The 23951-nt window shown below is 35.8% G+C and overlaps 2 protein-coding genes across 10 annotated transcripts in view; both read right to left on the reverse strand.

Moving 5' to 3' along the window:
* Positions 1-231: 231 nt before the first annotated feature.
* On the reverse strand, positions 232-17015 carry LOC112506443 (chromatin modification-related protein EAF1 A-like). 8 transcript variants are annotated; one of them, XM_025110487.1, is made up of 24 exons: positions 16691-17015; positions 15041-15215; positions 14884-14938; positions 14705-14802; positions 13167-14598; positions 12950-13069; positions 12604-12759; positions 11348-11524; positions 10996-11076; positions 9403-9460; positions 8803-9326; positions 8666-8719; positions 8026-8083; positions 7750-7838; positions 7596-7649; positions 7169-7249; positions 6733-6870; positions 6492-6608; positions 5518-5621; positions 5182-5397; positions 4718-5105; positions 3153-3951; positions 2352-2678; positions 232-586 (listed from the first exon to the last, which is right to left on the reverse strand). In XM_025110487.1, the coding sequence occupies exons 2-23, from the start codon at positions 15184-15186 to the stop codon at positions 2476-2478; spliced, it is 5148 nt and encodes a 1715-aa protein (XP_024966255.1). In that variant the 5' UTR covers positions 15187-15215; positions 16691-17015; the 3' UTR covers positions 232-586; positions 2352-2475. The 8 variants fall into 8 exon arrangements, with proteins under 8 accessions (XP_024966255.1, XP_024966254.1, XP_024966256.1 ...); XM_025110486.1 differs by having other exon boundaries at positions 2772-3951; XM_025110488.1 differs by having other exon boundaries at positions 2352-3951; positions 13167-13272.
* A 6079-nt stretch (positions 17016-23094) lies between these two features.
* Positions 23095-23951, reverse strand: part of LOC112506665 (pentatricopeptide repeat-containing protein At5g48730, chloroplastic) — a 7890-nt gene continuing 7033 nt past the window's right edge. Inside the window, exon 4 of one of the 2 annotated variants that reach the window (XM_025110883.1) lies at positions 23095-23290. The gene's annotated coding sequence lies outside the window, so the exon portion shown is untranslated. Of the gene's footprint in view, positions 23328-23951 lie in introns of both variants that reach the window. The other variant, XM_025110882.1, reaches the window with a different exon arrangement.

Raw genomic sequence — 23951 nt, forward strand, 5'->3', positions numbered from 1 at the left:
CGCTTAGACATTTTAGACGTCCTACAAAACTAATTTTCCTATAATGTAAATTACTAAACTACCCATACCAAACTGAAACCTTCCACAATTCTTTTACCCTCTCCTACAAAGCCAAGTTCCTCTGGTTCTGTCCATGCACCAAATACACCCCCCAAAAGGCTTACTTGGCCATCAAAAATTGTCAAAGAAAAGGCTAAAAAGTTGCAAGAACTGCACAGATACTCATTGAAGTGATGCAATGGTGATTTTCAACAACATTGATCTAAGTATACACTACTGGTATTCACAAAATTTCCCCCAATGATAACTACCACTACGACCCCACCTATTACAAAAAAGGGTGTGCTAATACATAGGGCTAATGAATCTAAAGATAAGAAAAATTAAACAAAATGTTTAAAAAAAAGAAAGAAGGGATGGATGGAATTCCTGTACACATACCTCTTTATCCTTCCTCCCTTCCATCTCCTACTCATCATTTTATACAAGAATTAGCCCTACTACTTCACTTCAGTTAACCTATCTTTCAAACACAAATTGCTGCCATCCCCTTTCCATCTTTTGCCCCCATGGAACTGAGCTTCATCTGCAAAAGATTCAATCAAAACCAACAATTACCAGTCTGCCATATCGAAAATGAAGTAATAGTGCCTCCATCAAAACTGTCATAAGCCAGGGGTTTTCACGAAAACAACCTTTCTATACCTAGGGTAGAGGAAAGGTTTGCGTACGGTGGCGGATACCAAAAGTCATGTGATCAGGGGGAAAACTTAAGGGTATTAGAGAAAATCCAATGTTGAATAATCCATCTGAACCAAATGAGGTCTGGGTTAAACGTTTTTGGGTTATTTAGTTCGAGTTATATAGAAATCCTTAATGATATTCCAAAAGAAACGTCAGTCTTAAATATCAAAATCATCCAAAAAAAAACACTAAAATTGCTAAAAGTTTACGACACCAAAAGTAATGAGTAGGTCACCGGGAGCGGTGAGTGAGTCGTCAAGGTCCGGTAAATACAAGAATTGGGGTTTAAAAAGTTGATAAATGGAAGGAGTGTGTCTTTTGACGGGGGGAGGCATGTTAGGAAAAAACTTGGCTATACAGCTTCCCATAGAAGCTTATGGAATAAGCCACTTTCTATATCATTAAGCCGCCACCAAATAATCATGTATAGTTGAACGAATAAGCTGCGAGTCTCGTTAAGCTAATTAAGTTGGTAACAAACAGGCCCTAAGTTAGTAGAACCATAACATCATTCAAGTTCTCGTTTGAAGAAATATGTCTATTTTTGCAGAAGTGGCAAACTCCTCTGTTCTTGAACCGAAAAAGATGGTTTTTAAGACCGAAAGGAATGGTTTTCAAGACCAAAAGAAAGTTACACAAACAAAGGGATGAAAACAAGGCCACTAAATCTCTTCATGTTATATAAAGTTCATTTTCCTAGCTTTAAGGGATAGTGTTTAGCAGAACCCAAAAGTTAGATTAGTACAAGGTTTAAATTTTTACATTGCTATCTTGTTGGAATTCAATTTTGGAACATGCAATTTACTGAATGCAAGTGAATACTTATCACAGATTCTTGTCGCTTTTCAGTACAGGAGTGGAGTTTACTCTACATCAATAAGTATATCTTCATTGTTTGTGTATCGTCAAGGGGAGAAAAAGTAAGGACAGCAACTAACATCTCACAAATTTCTAACTTCTCTTCCCATCTTAATTTCATTATTTGCCCTTTTAGATGTCCAGTTAGATAGAGTCGGCCTTTTAAACTTAGTGATGTACTCCCTCCGTCCCAAAATAAGTTTCCATATTTCTATTTTAGTTTGTCCCAAAATAAATGTCCACTTTCAAAAGTAAGGGGCCGCTTACCTGGTAAGTGCTTACCGCTAAGAGCCAACACTATAATTTACTTTACCGGGTTAGATTGTAGTCCATCAAAAAAGCATCATATGCAACAATTTACCCGCTCAACGCACACCAGGTAAGACTCTCCATCCTTGTCATCACTCTTGCTAAGTAAGATTCTCGACCCTTGTCATGTTCATCCGGTAAGGTAAATGGCCCGATACGCGCTTACCAGGTAAGCGTGTAGTATAAGGCCCCTAAGTGTCTGCTTTCAAATTCTACCCTTCACTAAGACTGCATGCTTTTTTTCACTGTGGATATTCATTTTCCGACAGAGGGAGTACATAATATGACTTAAAATACATCAGACATGCAAAGGATACCTAGAGAATAATAGAGAGCAAGGAGAACATTAGAGGGAAAGCTAAAGCCATTGAAACTGTAACTAGCAGCAAATGAGTAGCAAACATGTGATGTGGTTGCAGAACAATGAAAGGAGAACTAACCTGCAGATTGCTCTTAATGGGAATGGCAGCCCAGCCAAAACGGTCCGGCCCAGAACCACTCAAAGAAACTGTTATAGAGTGCTCTATTCCGGTCTAAAATTAGCAGGCAATCAGGAGGTAGTAGTTATGAAGGGGGCTGCTGCTGCCACTGTACACCCACATCATTCCGAACAGGATTAGGCAAGCTTTCTGATGAAGACTGCCTATGAACCGCAACTTGGTTAACAGCTGGTCCAGAATGTTCACTCTCCATCCCAGTGCCGCTTGTTTGAGGTGGAGACATCCGCATGGAGTTCTTACCAAACTGTGTTCCTGCATTATCTGGCACTGCACCAGAAGAATCGTAAATCATCTCAGATGTCTTCCGATGTGGAGCTGCAGACGAATAAACAAGTTTTTCACTACTATTTGCATCGTTACAAGGTGCATGAGGCATCGGAAGAGTTGTATTCGGCTGAGAGGAGTTGCTCATAGACATAGGTGATTCAGCTTGAGCAGCTTGCAGTTTGCTTGTAGGCTGGTCAGAGGGATTTACTTTCTGATTATGCAATACTTTTGGAGGAACCGTGGCTTGTTTATGATTAGCCGACTTCTGATGTGGCTGAGACCGATGCGGGTGGTGGTTGGATGAAGTGATGACTGATGGTGTACTTGAGGTAACCGTTGATGGTGATGGAGCATGATTTTGGTGGTTGTTATTATCGGCTGAATGAGAAGGCTTCTGCTGCTGAAGTTCCTTTGATGAATATGTCTTCTGCTGGTGTGGTTGATTCATAGAAGAATGAGGTAAAGATTGCTTACCAGAATACAAGCTCCCTTGACCACTTTGCGGCAAATGATGCACGACCTGCTGCTCGCCTTTATCTGCAGTAGATTGACCTCCGGAGAAGCCATTCATTTCTGAGGTATCAGTGGGATGATTCTGATGCATCATCATGGTTCCCCTTCCACCTTTCATAATCTTAGCCTGCTGCTGCTGATGCTGCGCCTGTTGCCGTTGTTGAAACTGCTGCGATTGACGTTGCCGTTGCTGCTGCTTCACCATTTGGGTGGTGCCGCTAGTTTGAGGGTTGCGCACAAGACCATGGGGTGCAGATACAGGATGTTTCTGCGCAAGTTGCGGCATTGGAGTCATCATAGGTGAAATCGACACTGGCGGAGATGAAGATCGTGATTGCATTTGTGTACTATTTTGTGGAGAGGAAACCGGAAGTTGAGACTCTTGTGGTTGTGCATGCAGCATCATGGCATTGGATGTAGAGAATTGTTGCTGCTGTTGTTGCAGTAAACGCTGTTGCTGAAGTTGTCTCTCTTTAACGAGTCGCATTCCATAAGCGGGATTTGGAGGTCCTTGGAAATGATGTGGATGATGGGAATTACTGGTAAGCAGATGCGGTGACTGTTGGGGGGAAATCGGACGTGCTTGCTGCTGGTGATGAAGTGGGTATGCCTGAACAGGTGGTTGGGAAATCTGATTAGGAAATGACGAACTTGTTCCACTGCCAAATGCGGGAACTCCTTGACTGACCCCACCCTGTGATACTTGCTGCATCTGAAGGTCTGCCGCCACAGCTTTTTGATGGTCGGTGTTCTGGTTGGGCTATAGCAATAAATCAGAAGACAATGTTAACAGAAACAAAGTATGCAAGAGCTTATAAATTGCAGAATCTATCAGTAAAGGGCTGTTTGGTTGGTTTTTCATTAACTCATGTATGGATAAATCTATGTGGGATTAATTTGCCTGTGTAGATTGTAAAGGATTTTGTTTGGAAGGGCTTTCCAATAGATGGAAGGAGCATGTCTTTTAATTGGGAGGGGCAGATTTGGAAGAAAAACTTGGCTTTCTGCATAAAGGTCCCCCTTAGAAGCTTAGGGGGTGTTTGGTTGGTTTTTCATCAAGTCGTCTATGGATAAAGTTATTTGTGTGGATTAATCTGTTTGTGCAAATGGGGAAGGTTTTTGTTTGGGAGGGCCTGTTCAAAGATGAAAAGAGCGTGTTTTTTAATTGGGAGGGGAAAGTTTGGAAAAAACTAAATTTCTGCATAAAGCGCCCCCTAAAAGCTCACCGAATAAGCCACTTTCTATATCATTAAGCCACTACCAAACAGTCATATATAGCTGAGCGAATAAGCTGTGAATCCCATTAAGCTCATTAAGCTGCTAACAAACAGGCCCTTACTGAATAAGCCACTTTATATATCATTAAGTCACTACCAAACAGTCACATATATATGACCAAATAAGCTGCAACTCCAATTAAGTTCACTAAGCTGTCAACAAACAAGGTCTAAGTTGTTTAATCAAAAGAAACCTTCCACATTAATATTCTTAGAATTTGCAATGAATCAAACTGCTAAAGAACTCACCCGGATCATATGCATACCATCACGTGGCCTCAACATCGAGTTTCCTTGACCTGGACCATGACCAGCACCAGCCCCCGAGTGCATACTAGCAGGGTTTGGTGTTGCCGAACCAGAAGGTAGGATGTTACCAGAACTCAACATAGATGGCGATGCAATCCCTTGATAATTTGGTCTTGCCATCTTCACGCTTCTATTCATCCCACACATAACACCCATACCATTTCCTGCCGGTAACATGCGTACGCCTCGATCGGTCACTGAATGAGACCCGGGAGGCAAACTGGCCTGCTGTGTGTTCCTCGCAGATAACATTTGATTGTACTGTTGCATTCTTTGCTGTTCATCTACTGATAATGACCCCGTTCTAGGGATCCCATATCTTCCCTCCCTATACAGGGACAACACAAAACATCAGAATCTGATATCTTAATAGTTCAGTCATTTCAAGCTATTTACGGGATTACCTAACAGATGGATTAAGTGGAGCAGATGCAGATGGAAGGTTACTTCCATGAACCGAATTGGACGAACCAGGTGCTGATGAAGTGGAACCAGAACCAGGAAGCATTGGTGGTACAGGACCATGATTCAGAACTGGTAACCCACCACTATGAGGACCTTGATAACCAGCAGGAAGAACATCTGGGCTGGACGAGATTGCTTCGGACAGTTCAAGAGGCCTTAATAGGATATTACACAGAACATGGTATTAGGGATTCATGAAAAAAAAAACTAGCAAAGTAGTACAAACCAGAGAAAATAATGGCAAGAAGCAAATCAGAATAGAACAGATAACTCACGTAAGGACAGGTCCACCATTAAGGTTATTTGGGCAGACTTGAGAAAGAGCAAAGGCATGAGAACTATGAGGCTGCTGCAACTGTTTTGGATCCTGATTATCATTCTTTGCAGAAAAAGGAAAGAAAACAAACAGGTTATATGAGTATCGTATTTGAGTCACAATAAAACTAGAAATCATACATTTGTAAGCGTTATACGTTAGAGATAGTATAATTGTGAAAAGTTTGAACCTTAAACCAACTGAACTATTCATCCTATTCAAAGACAATTGCAAAAACTTCTACAATGCTTTATTTCAGAGTCAGCAAGGGAAATGAAAGCAAACATGCTAGATTTATCAATATGATCTTAAAATGAAACAACATATATGTGGTATCTATATAACGGCATCTTTAGGGTGCATTTGGTACACTTAACAGGACAGAAAGAATAGGGATCACTGTTCCATGTTTGGCAAGACTTGGAACAGGCGTGTTCCACCCTTAGCCCCATGGAAGAGGTTGGAACAAACCTATATTTTACCAACATAACCTAATTCTCTTCTAAAACATCAAATATGCCTCCCTCTTTACATTTTATTCATTCTTTAAATTTTATTTATTGTATTTTATGCTCTTTAAACTTTCACTTTACGTCCTCAATATTATTTTTATACAAAGTTTATATATTTTGATTAATTTATGTAATTTATTAAATAGTAATAATAGAAAAATAATATAGAAAAGGTATAAAATAAAATTGGAAACTACATGAACTATTTACTTTGGTGTCACTTTAATCGTCTTGACGCAAACTTTTTAATGGTATATTTTGTTATAAAAAATATTTATTTTATTCTAACTTAATAAGTTACATAAATAAATGAAAATATATAAGCAACTCATTAGGGGTAAGCTGGTCATTTTAGTTGTTTTGTCCAGTTCTGTCTTACCAATGCCACTAACCACAGCAAATAATAGGGATAGATAGTCACCTGTGTCCTTCTATAATGATGTTTTTGTCCAATCACAATAATTTTCTCGAAATGAGATTTGAGTGTATCCTCTTCCATTGGTCCCTGCAATCGTTGAAATAATTGTCTAGCACTGCCCTGTATGAGATATGTCAACATACGGAAGCAAAGATTTAGCTCAATGACAAGTGGTAATGCATGCAACTTCAAATATGATAATTAGCATGTAAACTACATAAAAGTATAAAAAAATGAATATTACCTCCGGAATGCCAGGTAAAGTAGATGGATAAGGTTGAGACGACCCTGAATCCTCAGCGCTATCAGCTCCATCACCAGTATTCCTATCCATTAAAATTTTGTGGCGTTCTTTGCATTCTCTGGACTTGCGGAAGATGCACTGCACATGTTGCATAGATTAAATCATTCATCTATGACTACATTAGTTAAGTGATGACTGATAAAAAACCGGGATAGTCATAGATAACAATTGGAACATACAAGAAGAGAAAAATATATCCTCCTACTTGAGATGTGTCAATTAACCGATACAACTCTGGATTCCCAATCAAATAAGTATATATATATATATATATATATATATATATATAATTCCAGTAAGAAGGATTGGCGCATTTGTTGTAATAAATCAAGCTCAACAATAAAAAGACAGAAAAAACTTAGCACATGGTAGTTACCTTGAACTGTAAAGTGCTGTTGATGGCATCACTTATAAGCTCCCAGTTTGGACCCATATCATGAACCAGCACAACAAGGGCCTGAGTAGACAAGAGCATTCTCTATGATATCTTACAAACGACACTTATTTCTCAACAAAGTGTATATATAAAGGGGACGGTTCAAATAAGGAATGCAAAAACGGTAAGAACGTACAATAAAAGATTCATAAGTGAATCATTGGTATACAGACACGTGGATTCAGATATGCATCTTCATATGTGAATCATTGTTAAAAAGGTATGTAAGCAAACATGGGTTCACATATGCATCTTCAAACATATGATTCACATATGAATCATTTATTCCTACGTTCCTACCATATTTGTCACTCTTATTTGAACCTCCCTGTATATGTATATATACAAAGGGACAAACGACATTAACCTGATCTTCAAATAATGACCATGGACTTCCTGAACCTGGCTGCCCAACAGGGGTCTGCAGAGATGTTTTATTGATCAATACATTATGCAAGAGGAATCTAGAGAACAATTAGAAGTACGAAAGTAACTCGAGTAGGCCTATCACTTAATAATACCTTAAGTGCTTTGGCTTTCCTGCCACGATCTCGCACAAGTAATTTCATGAACTTATTTGGATTGGACATATTACTCATCTGAGAAGCCACTGGAGAGATAATTGAACCAGCCAAGAGATTAAGATTGTCAAATGAATGTCGAATCATCTTTGACTTTTTTCATGATATGTTTGAACAAAAAAAATCTTCATACGTAATTGGAAAAACCGTATTAAGGAATTAGATAGCTTTTCCAAATCACCAAAGACGCACAAATGAGAAAAGAAAGAGCCATACCACTGCTTCCATTTGATTCAAATTGATGTGTATCCGGTCTCCTTCTTGAGTGATCCTTCTGCACGTCATTCATTAGAGAATCAATGAGGCACCAATATGTCGAATACGACATTGTGACCAGATATGAATGTAATTAATTACTTTTGTGCTTCAGGCAATAGGGTAGAGAGAGAGAGAGTCTAGCAGAATTCTAATAATCATCCAATGTGACAAATAACCCATGAATATGATTTTTAGGTTTAAAGGCATTTTAGATCATCCAGGATGATATATTTTCGAATATAAACTATAGATAAAGCTTATATGCTACAAAAAACTCATTATCACATCCAGACTCGAAAGGCACAATTTTTTCGACACCTCTAGCTCCTTAAATTTTTGTAATATGATATAAAATGACATAAAATTGCTAACATGGTCTCAATCAACTCAATGTAACACCCCTGTCACTTATAACAGGTTATATACACAAACGTGCCCAATATATCCAAACTGGAGGGGCGCCCCCCCCCCCTGGAGGGGGGGGGATGCAGACCTAACCTCTACCCAAAAGAGTATAGTGGCTGTTTCAGTGAAGACCTTATAACAGGCTATATGGCTATAGCAAATCATTACTTTTAATTAACTGAAGAAAATTTACCTGCTCATTCTGAAAATTAGAATCAAGGTGCCACCGATGCTCAAATGTGGATCCCTGCAACACCGTAAGACAAAATTAAAGATCAAAAGGCAAGTCGGAACAACTAAAAGACAAGGACTCTAGTAAATGTCACATACAGGATGTTTTGCTTTCTTTTTCTTTTTAGGTCTATTTGAAACTTCAGTGGAATCAAACTGTAATTGCTTTTCATAGTCTCCCACAGATTCAGCTTCCATATTGTTTGGTATTTGTGATCCACCATGTAGAGTACTTTGCTCATCCTGAAAGGAATTGGTATCGCCACTTGAAGCATCTGTCCTATTTGGTGCCTGTATGCACCCAGAAGTTCCAGCATTGAATGGACTTATTATCCTCTGCCTGGAAGCAGTACGCACACGTTTTGTTGGAATTGAAACATTTAAACTGCTGGCAGATCGTTTCCCACTCAACACAGAGGGTTGAGTTCCAACAGTTCTTTCAGCGGATTGCATGAGTGACAAATCACCTCCCATCTCATGTGATCTTGCACCATAAAATTTGAAGTGTTTTCTCCTCTTCTGAGCATTTTTCGTAGATTTGCTACCTTCAAACACACCTGGGAGATAATATGTGCTTGTTTCTCCCTCATCCTCTTCAAATGCATTATCTTGAGATTTGAAGTCTACATATGGTTAGAATTTCAACTGATATACTTCCCAAACAAGGGTTTGAACAATTAACATGAAGTCTTATAATACCTGCAACAGCATCATAGCCAGATGTATCCACTTCATCTTGCATGCTACTGCCAGTTCTCTATAAACAACAAAAAATATCATTAGTCTACCTAAATCAAAGGGAAAAGCATAGAAGAACAAAGAAAGCTGGGTTTTGGTATCTATAAGTTGGCTAGTAATAAAAAAATGCAACCATTTCTTCAATGATTGATATACTCTGCAGTCCTCAAATTTATTTACACGAAGTTCCCAAAACTTTATACTATCTAAAGTTCTTGGATTCCATAGACGGAGGCACACAGATTCTTTGGAGAAGCGACTTAATTTTAATAACAATATAATTTATTTAACATTTAAAATTAATAAATTCCAAATTCCTTTAGAGGTACTAGACTTCGTTTTAATTACAAGATAGTTTATTTAATATTTTAAGATTATGAATTCTGCGTTTAATGAAGATTTGCACCATGTATCAGACATGTCATCTAATTGCCACCTAAATTGTATGCTATTCTCATATGAATCCAAACCACATGTTAAGGACTTCAGAAAAACCTGTGTCATTTCATCAAAGATTGTGATCTGCTGACTATCTACATGTCCCGAAATACATCCAACTAGAGAGAAAGGGAGGAAAAAGGAGAGATTCCAGACTCCTTTCACCCCATGAAGTGAACAAACCAAGCACATCCCTTTTGTGCCACTTGGAAGGTCACCCTCCCAGGGGGGGATGTACACAAACTTGTCCTCTACCCAAAGAGTAGGAGCGGTTGTTTCCGTGCAGACCCTCGGCATGCGAAGGTGTTTTCAAAAGATTTTGGTGAAGAGCTGAGTGCTTCATAAAATTTGTCAAAAAAGTTGGGATTTTAACCCATAAATATTGCTTTCAGTGTCATCTTTGTCCTAATAACAATTTGACGTGCTTCTGGTCTTTTCGTCCATCTGTCTTATGTTGTAGGCTACATTATGGAAATTTAATCACCAACAAAATTCTGTCAAATTAGAAGTTAAAAATATATATATATATTTCAGATATTCTCCTATTTCATTCCCTAAGAAAATAAAATAATGAAAAAACTAGCAATATGGTTCTTAAGAATTACCATACTAGGTATTAATTGACTGGTATACTCTTGTTTTGTCATTTAATTTAAAGTTTTGGTTATCAACTCCTGCTGTCCCAATTCCAAGTGTGTATCTTCCTTTAGGCCAGCTCACGATTTATGTCTACTTTATTGTAATTGAAATACTGTATTGCAAACCTGCCAGCATTTAAAAAGATTAAAACCCGAGGATGCTAACTAATTTTCATCTAGGTTTCAAGTTCATTCTTATACTACTGGCACAATGGATAGACTGGCAGTACAAAGATTGCCATGAAATGCAAGGGCTGGTGATGGTCCATCAACAGGCACATCTTCAAGTAAGCAAAAGAGATGAAGATTACTTATTTCTTTCTTCTTCAAGACACATATTAGTTTAATAAGTATACACGTCTATGTCAATAACTCCTCAACACATACAAAGCAAAACTGGAAAGGCCTGAAAGGAAGAGAAATTAGCTCAACAATGGTAGCAAAAATAACATACTATCATTCGTTCACATGTTTTTACCTCAAATTGTAGCAAATGAGATTCAATCGCTTTTCTGTAGGCCTCAATTGCACCAGGTGGTACTGTATAAAAGAGATTCTCCTGCATTACATGAAACCAAAGTTTATATAGAACCACTTAAATATATAAGTGCATAGATCGCACGTAAAAATGCAACCATTGTTATCTCCATTAATTAAGATCCTTGAAATATATGGCTTGTGTGTTGGAAGTACCGGAGTGGGTATAGTTTGCCTTTGGTTGTGTCATTGTGTTTGTGTAGCAGTAGTTTTATAGTAAGAAAAAAGACAGCTAAATGTGGTGTAATGGTGGTTCGACTTAATGTGTGAAGATACCAAGTGTTAGTCCATACTTCTGTCAGATTATCCTCCCATGAAAGGTCCATGATGCTATCAGGAGTCGCAGGTGCTTGAGTTGCGTTGTACTGAACTTGAGAGCTATTGTACTCCAAGAACCTCATTGCATATCCCTGAATCCCAATTCTATTATCTCTTTTAAGGCAGCGTGACTCGGTCTCCTTGCATTTCACCTGTCAAATGCAACAATATAAGGTCTGGTCTTTCTTATCATCAACAAGCACATACATTTTCAAGCTAACACGTTGGATCTATCCCTTGACAATGTATAATTACTCGCAGGATAAGAGGAAGCAGCATATTTATGTTTGGTCTTAGCAAATTACTCGTCTGCACCAAAATCAAACTTCATAGCAAGTTTAAAGTGTGTAAATGAAGAACCACAACCCTATCAACTGCCCAGTGCCCAAAGATAATTTCATGACTAATCTATCCTACAAAGTGCTAAGGCGGTCCGTTTTAATCCTATCCAACCAAAGATGAGATACAATTTTATCAATATTAATATATAGAAGGGAAAGAAAATGCAGAGAGAAATTAAAAATCTAAAAATGCACATTTCTGAAGCTTATGAGAGTTACTTATGGAAACTTTTCAAGCAAGTATTTATATCCTGCTTCAAAAGCATTACAGGATAAGCATTGGAAATTGCAAGTCTCTTTTCGGAGTAGGGGTTCAGTAACACAGTATACGGCAGGAATTAATAAACAATTGTGATTGACGATTTCAATGCAACCTTTCAAGAGAATAGCTGCAAATAGTCCTCATGACTTCTCAAAAATAGATCTTTTAGGGTTCAAGGTTATTAAAGTATCTACTAGTTAACTCTAAAGCCGAACACATTGTTGATGTTCTTTCAAATGCACAAGATGTAGACAGTATTGTTATAAAAAAAGGACCAGTCATGATGCATACATGATGATCTAACAGATCCAGATAAGATTGTCTAACAAATAAGTAGTAAACCACTATCACAGACCAGCCTAATTTAACTTGATAAGACATTATTAAGGAACAATAGAAGAATTGCTATTAGAACATATAATGCCCCAGACAGCTAACAGTCCATATCCAGAACATACACAGTGCATGTTTATTACATTCACAGCGATTCAGCGAGCCAAATCGCACAAATGCGATTCATTCGCCTACTATCCTATAGAGCAATTCAACCTCTTAGTAAGACTAGGGCTAGGAAAACTCATTCTATCTGGGGCCAGGTAAAATAACATTTCAAAACTTAGTGAAGGACCTGTATCGTGTGCCAGAACTTCATGACAGCTTCTGCCAAGCGGTGAGCTACTTCCTTCTGCTTCTGCAGTGAACATTGTTGTTGGAACCTTACTTGAGAAGCAAAAGCCACTCTCCGAGAAATTTGAGCAGCTGCGGTTATCTTCCAAAGGCGCTCCTGTTTGTAAGCAAGAAACTGAGAATCATAATGGCTAAACCAAATGGCCACATAATTCAATGAGTTGCAAAAAAAAAAAAAAAGCAAGGATAGAGGAGCTAGCACTTACTAATCAAATAATACATTTTAAAAAGTAAGGAAGAACGATAGATGACTAGGTTGACTTTGATTTTTATCAGCAAAAACAAACCTGCGCAAAATCATTAGCCAACCATGACATTTCCTCAAGGACAAAGTCCCATTGTGATTTTAGACGTCTCTCCGGTGGCAAGGTTCTAACAGATAATTCAGCTATCCTCTTACGTTTTGCCTGTTTACAGTACAACCTCAAATCAGCTATTTAGAACACTTTTATGGGGCAATAATCAAATGCCTTAAGTTCAAAACGCAAGAAATAATGAAACAACCTCTATAATCCGAGCCTCTTCCAAAATTGAGTCTTCACGTTCTTTGGTTGCCAGTTTCAAGTTGTTCTGAGAGCATGCATTTTGCTCTGGAACATCAGTCGGATACCTAACAGACAATGTAGACTCCCGTAAGGAGATGTCATTAGAACCTTGTGGTCTACTACTGCAAGCATTTCCATCTTGGGAAATTGAATTGGGTCCCAAAATAATGGTGGCCTTTCTTTCAGTTTTTGGAGTGGTGCAGCCATCTGAGCCAACTCTTTTAGTAGAGACAGAATGCTTCAACTCATTTTGCAACGCAGATTCAGACACTTTCAGGTCTACCTCTTCCTTAATAGCAGAGTCGTCCCCATTGTGACTTGGATGACACATATCAGAATTAGCTTTATTAATATTCAGTATCTTATCATCCTTGTCTGCAACTAAATCATTACGTTCCACCTCTACTACCTCCTTCTGTACCAAATTTTGTTCCATTGGCCCAGTATATTTACCAATCCTAGCACTAGTAGGTAAACCGTTCCCATTATAGCCATCAAAGCGTTGACTGGTTTGGGTGCATGACGACTCCGAGTCCAAGATTTTTGGGGGAATTGCTACTCCGCTGTTACTATCAGCAGGTATGCTTTCTATCTCTTCCGTACTTCCAAAGCCATTGGTTGGACTAGCAAAAGCTAGGTTTTCAGATATCTGTGTGTCTGCACGGGGAGGACGTACAGAATCTGTCAAATGTACCCGATTCATAACCGCTACAGGTTCAGGTTCAATGGATGCAATAGTGAGTGGAGCTTCCCGACTATTAGATTTTACTGGCTGATCGTCATGAGTCTCTAGAGTGTTTTGTAAAGCATTAGCATCTAAAACAGCAGAATATGGACCATGTGCAGGGCCAAGGGTTGATTGTACAGCCGGCACACCATCTATTTCATTTTCTAGCTGAGTGATAGAATTTCTTTGAGCCACACTAGCATTAGGACTTTTAGGCTTGGAGTTGGAATTCAACAAACAGTTACGATCCTGGTGGTCTGTGTCATGTGTTAATCCTTTGAAATCCCTGGAAGCATGTCGAAAAGGAAGAAAATGACCACCACGAGAAGGAACTGCATCAGTAGAACTTGACCTAGCCCCATCACGATTTGGCCGAGATCTAATTCTACGTTTATATGATTTTTTGGGTAGTTCTAAGACAACAGAATCGCCTGTGGTGATGTGACCAACATCCAACTGGGAGTGATGTTTGGACGGAGCAATGTTGTCTGCATGAGGATGTACAGGTTTCCGTTCAATTTCCTGGAACTTATTGTCACCATCAAATAGCATGAGATTATCAGCACTGTTGGGTTCACAGGCTGAAGGAGCCCCAAGTCTACCGCTACTTTCAACAGAATCTCCACGAGGTGAAGCAGTAATTGCAAAACTACCTTTTGCTTCACTACAGCACCATATGAAAACCAGGATAACAAAGAAAAAGATATCAGCAAAGGTGATATTGACGCTGGATAAATAATGGATGCATTCATTATGCACTAGATACATACCTTGTCACAAACTGCTCAGGATGTCGATCTGCCAGTGAGGTGGACTGGCGGCTAACTGACGCTGCATTCCCAGGTTTCAAGTCCAATGGGTCTCCACCCTGCAAATAGCAAGCAATTGATCACCTATCTATGCTCAAACTGTTTGTAACATAAAGATAATAATAATCCCATCAGCCTACTTTCTGTAGATATTCTAATTCTCTTCTAAATTTCTCAGCCGCGGTGAATGTTTGCCTGCAATGAATATGATCCACTGTTATGTTGAGCTTGATTTGAGAAAAAGATGATGCGATCAAAGCATAAATTTTGCAAGGCACAGAAGTGAACCGCTGTTACCTGAGTTCCGCTTGAGTTTTCTCAAGATCTGATGATTGCTGCAGTGATGGTGTTGAAGAAATTCCAGCTCCACTGTCATCAACTCCTCCCATGGAATCAAGCTCAGCATTGACTACATGCACAGATCCTGAAGTACATCCATGCATACCCACTTTAAGTGCCTACAGGTATATTCCTGCCATTGATCCAAACAAATTACTCAAATATATAAAGACATTACAAGGATACACAAGAAAAATGTTTATAGCACGGACAATAAAATGAATCTTTAAACACATGAAAAGAAAGGGGGCAACATGACGATCTAATAAAAATTATTCATGCTCGACTACAGAAAAACTTAATTTTAAGCATTTCTTTAGAGCAAAGAAGATTAATAAAAAGACTATATTATGATGGCACGCAAGTATCATAATCATGTTCTTCACTAGTAGCAGACATCCAAAATTTTCTAGTATATAACTAGAACTCATCTTTTAATAATCCTACAAGTGACTAAATCTTTGTTATCACGTGATCCTAGCTGCAATGTATGTCATAACCCTTAACTCTGCAGAGCTAACATCAGCATAAATCAAATTCCCGGGTCGATGGATAATGCCAATTTTGTGATGTTTGAACTAAGCCACGAAAGCTTGGTGATGACTGTCAACCACTACTCACCTGGTCCTTTTATACAAACACAACCCATTACAACAAGTCGAGAAATGCATAGGATGCCATTAATCCCACATATGCTTAATCTGTCCTGCCAAGTACTTGATATAAAAACCTACCAATCCTCTCCATGTTTGCAAACTAATCATTTAAAGGAGTGCTTTTTGGTCATACCCACCGGCCTATCAAATTCTCATATGATAAGATTTGGTATGTCCATGGAATAACTTATAAGTACTAGACAATGGTAGTGTGAGATCTTATGGCAATGAATTAGCATTTCAGATTATCAGTGTGTGAGGGATACGTATATATGAGAAAGAGGGATAAACCAAAATTCTTTCATTCCTAATAGTTATGCATGAAGAGAGAATCAGAGGATAGTTGTTATACATGGTATGACATGGACACTTTAGAATTACAAAATATGTCGTAAGGAACACAAAGATTATAAAACTGAACCAACTTGGAAATTATCTACAGTCCAATAATCATTGTTTACCATAATTGTAACATAGTTATCATTCAATTCATGAATCCAATCGACACCATCTGATGGTTAATCCCAACCAATCTAGGAGTTCAAGTTCCGTTAGATGGTCATAGTGCACAAAGAGCAAACCAATTCCATTGGCATCATCTACATTAATAATGGAACTGCATACTCCACCCCATTGCCTAGTACACTCCATGCCCACGTGCAACCACCATTATAAACGTTCGTAAGCGAAAGAAAAATGTCCCAGCAAATAAATATCGTGACAAACAGAGTCTTTTGAGAAATGAAAAACGACCCTAGTTTCAATTACTTCACACTTGGTTAAGTTTCAGGCATGCATTCAATCAAAATGCACCAATACAACGCTGCAATCACTAATTACACATTCAGTGACCTATAATCAACTCTGGTGAACCAAATTCCAATAGTTCCAGTTTTAGGGTTTACAGGACACATAACATTTTGTCCAATTCTAGGGTTTCTGCGAGAAATACCTGAATTGCGAAGAGCACTGCAACAATATCCAGCTTAGAAACCTTTCCCCTCTCCCCTTCGGTTCTTCTTTGATGTAAAATGGATCAATTTCCGAATCAAAAACGAATTTTGCCCTATAAAATATAGGACATAAAAGAATCGACTGAGTGCCCCCCTTTCGATTTTTTTACCCTAATCACTCACAAATTATGCATATACATGATATATATGAATGTTTTTGGTGTGAAGATTTGTGTGTATATAATGTTGTTCGTTCTGGTTCGTCTTCAAGCTCGATTTTCTCTCTCTTAAAGCTTTCTCTCTCTAAGATTTGCAAAAACTATTTCGTCGTCTCTGCGAGTAGTGGGCTGGGCATGCAGACGTCGACGAAGAGGGCTTTTTTGGGAGTATTTGGGCTTTTTGGTTACCTTTTGTTCCTGAAAAGGAGTTTCAAATTTAAATAGTGTTTCTTTTTATTTTATATCAAATATCTATGTTATATTATAAAGTATTTCACAAAAAATTCTTAAAAATTATTTTTTATGCATAAATTACTGTATATTGATGTATATTATTTAAAATTCAATATTACAAATAAATTATGCATAAGTACAACTTATTAAATTTTCATGTTTGAATTCGTGTAACTAACTGCGGATCAAAATAATCAAATAGAGGATAAACATCTTATTTTAAAATATAAAAAATATAATTAGGATAATTATCGAGTTATAACAAAATAATTAATTATTATTTTTATAAGAAAATTATATTATTAAACCAAATATAAATTACTTCGTTGTTGAACCTAAATTAAATTATAATAAAAAATTGAATTAAATAATTACACAAAAAATAGGAATTTTAAATAGTTAATATGATACTAATATCGATATATTTTTGTCAATTTTTTCTGATATCTTCAAATTTATATTTTATTCAAAAACAAAAATTCATCGTTTTTTCAAAATCACATAAGATCATACTATAACATCAACTGAGATAAAAAATAAAATGAAATATTAAAATCAAAATGTATCTCGCTGAATTGTGCGAGTACCCTTCTAGTATTTATAAGGGACTGTTTGGTAGTTGTTGGATAGTTTGGTACAAAATGATAAAATGGTCGGAATGATTAAGAGTCTCTCGTGATATAGTGCAAAATTAAAATATAATTGTATGATAATTATTTAATATGAAATTACGTCGCTGAATGGTTGAGGAAGACCTCATATACAAAATCATTCAAAGTGTTTTAGAATCATTAAGAGATATAATTTTTTTTTTGTCAAACAAGATTCACCTAATAATGATTCAGATGTCACCTCTTAATGGAACTATTAAGAGGTAAACAAACAACCCCTAAATGTACAATATAGCTCGATCCAAATTAAAGTTTGAAGTCGATAACTTGATTTTGTTTTATTTTTATCCTCGGATTTATTCTTACTGTTTCGAAATATCGAAAAAGTTATCAATTGATTATCAGTTTTGTTGGATTATACGTGTTTTCAAATTTGAGAAGAAGAAAAAAGGATGGAAAATAAACAAAAGGAAATAATAATTTTTTTAATTTGTGTTCTTCCTGATACAAGATTCATCAAGGTGCTTGTGGAGTGAGGGCTTTACGGCCCCATAAAGAATACTGTATTCGACCCTGGTATTTGAACAGCTTTGTTTCCCAATAGAGCCTGAATAAGCTCGGGAAAAACATGGGATCTGTTAGGAATTGAACCCAATTGAGTGGGTCGGGACATCTAGCATGAAAGAGCCTTTTCTGGTAGCAGCATTATACCTTAGTCTCTCTCCAACTTCCAATCTATATAAAACATAGTTAGCAGTGGTCGATTCACATGTTACTTTTTGATGCCCCCGCCTCGATGATGCTCCCAGATCGATCGCGCGCAATCTCACCCCGTTATGCCATAGAATAACTGAGCTTCTTGTTGGGCTGGTTATTTAGAGCGAAAATAGATTAATTTTTCTTCGACGGTTTGATTTATGATTTGTCAGTCATGGGCATCATTTTTCATTTCAATTGGAAAATGCAATCAGGTATTTAGGGCAGTATAAGTGATCAAGGAGTAGTAACTCATATAACGGGATGAAACTTTGCACAGTGTTCTATAACTATCAGTTGGCAGCTCCGTGATTTCTTATGGGCACATACATCCTAGATAATCCAGTCTATGATCCCGAGCGAGGGATAAAGTAAAAGAAGGATGTTGTCTTCCTCCAAATGCAAGAGGCCAGGGGCTAGAGTGAGCGGGGGGACAACATTAGTAGGACTTAATGTATGTCTTATATTTGTTTACATCTTAATAGTTTCATTAAAAGACAGTTCTTGAATCGTTAAGAGGTGAATATTGTTTGACAAAGAAAAAATTTGTCTCTTAATGATTTTAAAACCCTCTGAATGATTTTGTATTATGGACCTCCCTTAACCATTCAACACTCTAATTCTATTGTAAACAATTATATTTCATTTTGCACTATATAATGAAAGACTCTTAATCATTTTGCACAAAACCATTCAGCAACTGTCAAACAGTCATAAATGTGCTTATTAGTCAATTATCCATTTGTTTGGAGCATATACAATAGTTTGAACCTCAATTTTAAATTACTATAAAAAGACTGATAAATATTTTACAGTGTATTACATAAGTACATACATATTCATAATCAAACTGTTGTGAACTTCGTTAAAATTTAAAACCAGACATCGGTATTAAATTAAAAAGAATAAATTACTTATGTTTTATATAAATTGTTTAATTATATCTAAAATAGTTTAGATTTTAAGGTAAATCTATGAAGTTTATCAATTGGTTATTAAATATATGTATTCATTACAAATATGAATTTGTGCATAAACTATAATAATTTGTAACCTTAAAATTTAACATACTAATTTGTATTATTAAACAATTAGAATGGTACTCGTGCAATGCATTGAGACATATTTTCATTTCAACATTTCGTTTTATTTTTTATCCATGTCCATATAATACGATTTTATGTGGTTTTGAAAAAAAGATAATGTTTCTATTTTTGAATAAAATATAAATTTGAAAATATCATATAAAATCTGCAAAAAAATATATCAACATAAGTATCAAATTAACTATTTATTTTTATTATAATTTAATTTAACGTAACGAAATTCAGGTTTAATAATATATTTTTTACAAAGATAATAATTAAGTACTCTGTTAGAACTCAATAATTATCCTAATTGTATTTTAAATTTTTTATATTTTAAAATGAGATGTTTATCATCTATTTGATTATGTTTGTCCGTAGTTAGTTACATGAATTCAAACATAGAGCTTTAATAAGTTGTACTTATGCACAATTTACTTGTAATCTTGAATTTTAAATAATATGTATCAATAAACATTACTTTTATGCATAAAAAATGGTTTTTAAGAGTTTTTGTCAAATGTTTTATAATATAGTATAAATATATGTAACTTGAGTGTTAAGTTATTTTTAATAAATTTTACCAAATACTCTTTTGTTTTTATTAATCTGAATATCAAATCTGCTATGCGAGCTGACTAATACAAGGATGACCACCTGCTTTACGGGTAGCCCGAAGTCATCGAATTTGAACCTCCACGGCCGTAATTTTTTTTTATTTCTCTTTGATTTTGAACCTAGAACTTCCAAGCATTTTTTATCTTTGAAGTCCAAACTCAAACCAATCAGACACCATCCTTGTGATCCCAAAAAAACTGAAGATGTAAAAATTGTTATGGCTACACCAACCCTTGCTACATCATAACATATTACACCAATTTAAATTATATATTATTGTTAATAAGTTAAATATGTAAAATTAAAAATTAATGGAAAATATAAGAAACAGTTTAAATTGTTTTATTTACAAAACCAATTTTTTTTATCAACTTGGGATCAGTTGGGACCGGTTTCGAATCGCCGATTAAGGACCGATTACACTTTTTTTTATCAAAAAAGAAGGCCCGGGTCGGACAGGGACCGGTCATACGTGTTTTGTAACTGTTGGAATTGTCATATCACCAAATTTTTTTCCATTTTTGTCCCATTGGCCCTCTATACACAATATATATAAGTCATATAATGTATGAGGGAAGATATCAACTCACAAACGTAAAAAACCATTCACGATTCTCACTATAATTCGTGATTTCAGCTGGTATTCAATTTCCATTTTTAACAAGTTATAATAAAACATGCTTTTTTAAGTGCATTTCAATGACCCAATTACATATTTTAACGCATTATGATAAATTTTTTGTATTCTGTAAAAAAATTAAAAATATATATATATGTAAAAAATCGATATTTTCTTTAAAAAAAGTGGGACCTATTTGGGCCTGGCCAGGACTGGGAGCGGTTCTCGGGACCGGTTACAAAGTACCTTAACCAGGCATTGGGTTCTTGGTCAGGATCGGGACCGATTACAGGAATAATGTTTGGGACCAGGACCGATTTTTGTCCATCTCTATGCCATAGAGTAAAAATAATAAGGGTCGTGAAAAGTGTCCCATAAAGGCTTTGAAAATTCAAGAGAAGGTCATGAACGAGACAAGTTGTTCATCATTACGATAGGTGTATCATGTTATTCTCTGTAATCGTATATATTTTGAAACTACAATAACGACAAAAGTTTCCATTAGTTTGCATGGCTTTTTCTCCTATCCCAAAGTCCTTTTAAGTGATTTTTCTTAGTTTTAAGGCTTTAACGGATTTATTATGTTCCTAAAAAATAATATAAAATTAAAGACGCGAACCTATAATCTCACATACAAAAAGTAAAGAACTAACCAACAGACTAATGATAATTTTGAAAAAAAAAATTATACATTTATTTCTTATAGTCAAATGGTGTCACTACTTACGCATGTTCCCGTGTCATGTTCAATCATACTTGTTTTTATTTACTGTAACAAAAAAACATTCAATTAAGGGAACAAAGTTTAGAAAATATATATTTGATGTAACAAAATTACAAAATATCATATTTTTTGTTCATTTTAACTAGTAACTTGTTGATCTTGTACCATTTAATGATGTAAATGTCAAATTATCCTTTCATTTATAAACAGATATCTCGTTATCAAATATTACAAAATCAACAGTCAATTAATAATAGAAAAAGACTTGAAAGTTTGTTATATCGACCGAGAAAAAAAAGTTATTTGGTACATTAAATAAGAACTAAGAATTTTCTAAAATAAAGCGTCAAAAGTCAAAATCTATTAAAAAAATTGCATCTAACTCAAATAATTACTTTATTTTAGCAATTATAGTATTAACAATATGATGAAAGATTGTGTGAGAATTAGAGTTAAGGTGAAAAGTGTAAGAAGAGATTTGGACATTTGATCACTTTTATCATTGCGTTTTAGAAGGGGTTTGTTATGGTGCTTCTCATTAGTTTTGATCTAGTTGAACTCTTCAATTAGGATTAATCTAAGGATGAACATCTATTCTTACCATTCTCATCCTCACTAAACCAACCATTAACTATATTATTAAGATATTTAATACCTTTAGGGGCCATTTACCAAATGCTTACTTGGGTAAGCGCTTACCAAGTTACATTGCCTTATCGGATAAACATGGAAAAAACCATGAATTTTACCCGATAAGAGCGAGACAAGTACCTAGAGTCTTACCCCGGTAAGTGAGGGCAAAGACTCTTACCACGGTCAGCTCCTACCGGGTAATTTATTGCATAAAAACCATTTTTTGTTGACTAAAATCTTACTCGATAAGTAAATGATAGTATTGAATTTTACCGCTAGATACTTACCAGATAAGTGTTTGGTAAACGGTCCCTTAGTAAAATATTATTTATTTTCATTAAGCATTTATTTTCTATCTCGTATTGGTGGAAAAAAATTAAATACTTTTTCTTTCTCTTATATAAATTTTTAAAGATTTCTCTAAATTTAAAGTATCTCCAACAAATTTTCTAAAATAAAAATTTTGGGGATTTTTACTACAACAAATTCTGCACAATCCAAAATGAAGAAAGTAGGTAGGGTGAAATTCTCTAATATTCAGAGAACTCTTCAAAAAATGATCACCTATAAATAAAATTGTTAATTAGTTTTTATACCAATGATAATCCTTGAAATTAAATTTTATAGGATAAAGAAATAATATTTAGTAAAAGATATCGAATATTTTAATAATATAATATCATAATTCATATTATAGTCTTCAAAATGGAAAAGCTGTTGGAGATGAATATAGATTTCCTGTAGAGATTTTGACTTTTGATTCTCCGTTTTGGAGAATCTACACGAGATGCTCTTAGATCCCGTTTACCTAACACTTACTCAGATAAGTGAACACCAAGTCACATTACCTTACCACATGAATATGATAAGGATCAAGAATCTTGCCCAGAATAAGAGCGAGATAAAGGACAAGTAATTGGCTATCTATTTCTAGAGTTGCAAAACTTTGGTCCAGAGGGAATATATAACAGTATCATATACATACATACATACATACATACACCACAACAAAAGATTACCATATGATTGATGCTATGAAGTTTTCTAAGATCTAAAGTGCAGTTTATATGTGGTTGAACTCATCTCAAATAGCTTCTTCCTCTACAAAGAATTTAAGGGAATAAATCAAAGCATTTATCTGCAAAATTGTAACAAACTTCATCAACACATACCAAAATTAAGGAATATTATGATGAAGGTGAGATGTAAATATGTGACTTTAACATGAAAGCTTTCCATTAAAGGAAATGTTTGGTAATTCTTTCGTCCCAAAATAAGTGTTCACATTTCTATTTTAATTTGTCTCAGAATAAGTGTCCAGTTAAAAAAACGTATTATGAGATGGACATATTGACTACTCCCTCTATTATCAAGGGTAAATTGTCATTTAGTCAACTAAAAGTGTAATAACTACATATTTCAGGGACTTTATGTCTTTCATTATGGACACGTAAAGAATGTTTATTAGCAGCTTAATGGGACTCGCAACTTATTAGGTTATCTATACATGACCGTTTGGTAGTGGCTTAATGATATAAAAAGTAGATTATTCAATCAGTTTTTGAGCGGAACTTTATGCAGACAGCTAAGTTTTTTCCAAACCTGTCCAATCCGGATTAAAAAAACACACTTTGTCCATATATGAAAAACCCCTTTCCAAACAAAAATCCTCCCAATCTATATAGACAAATTAATCCATGGAAGACAACTCTAACCATTGACAACCAAACAGTCCCTTATTTTGAGGTTGGTGGTGGTGGGG

Source organism: Cynara cardunculus, assembly GCF_001531365.2.
Source record: "Cynara cardunculus var. scolymus isolate 2C chromosome LG 2, CcrdV1, whole genome shotgun sequence".
In the NCBI taxonomy this organism is placed as follows: domain Eukaryota; kingdom Viridiplantae; phylum Streptophyta; class Magnoliopsida; order Asterales; family Asteraceae; genus Cynara; species Cynara cardunculus.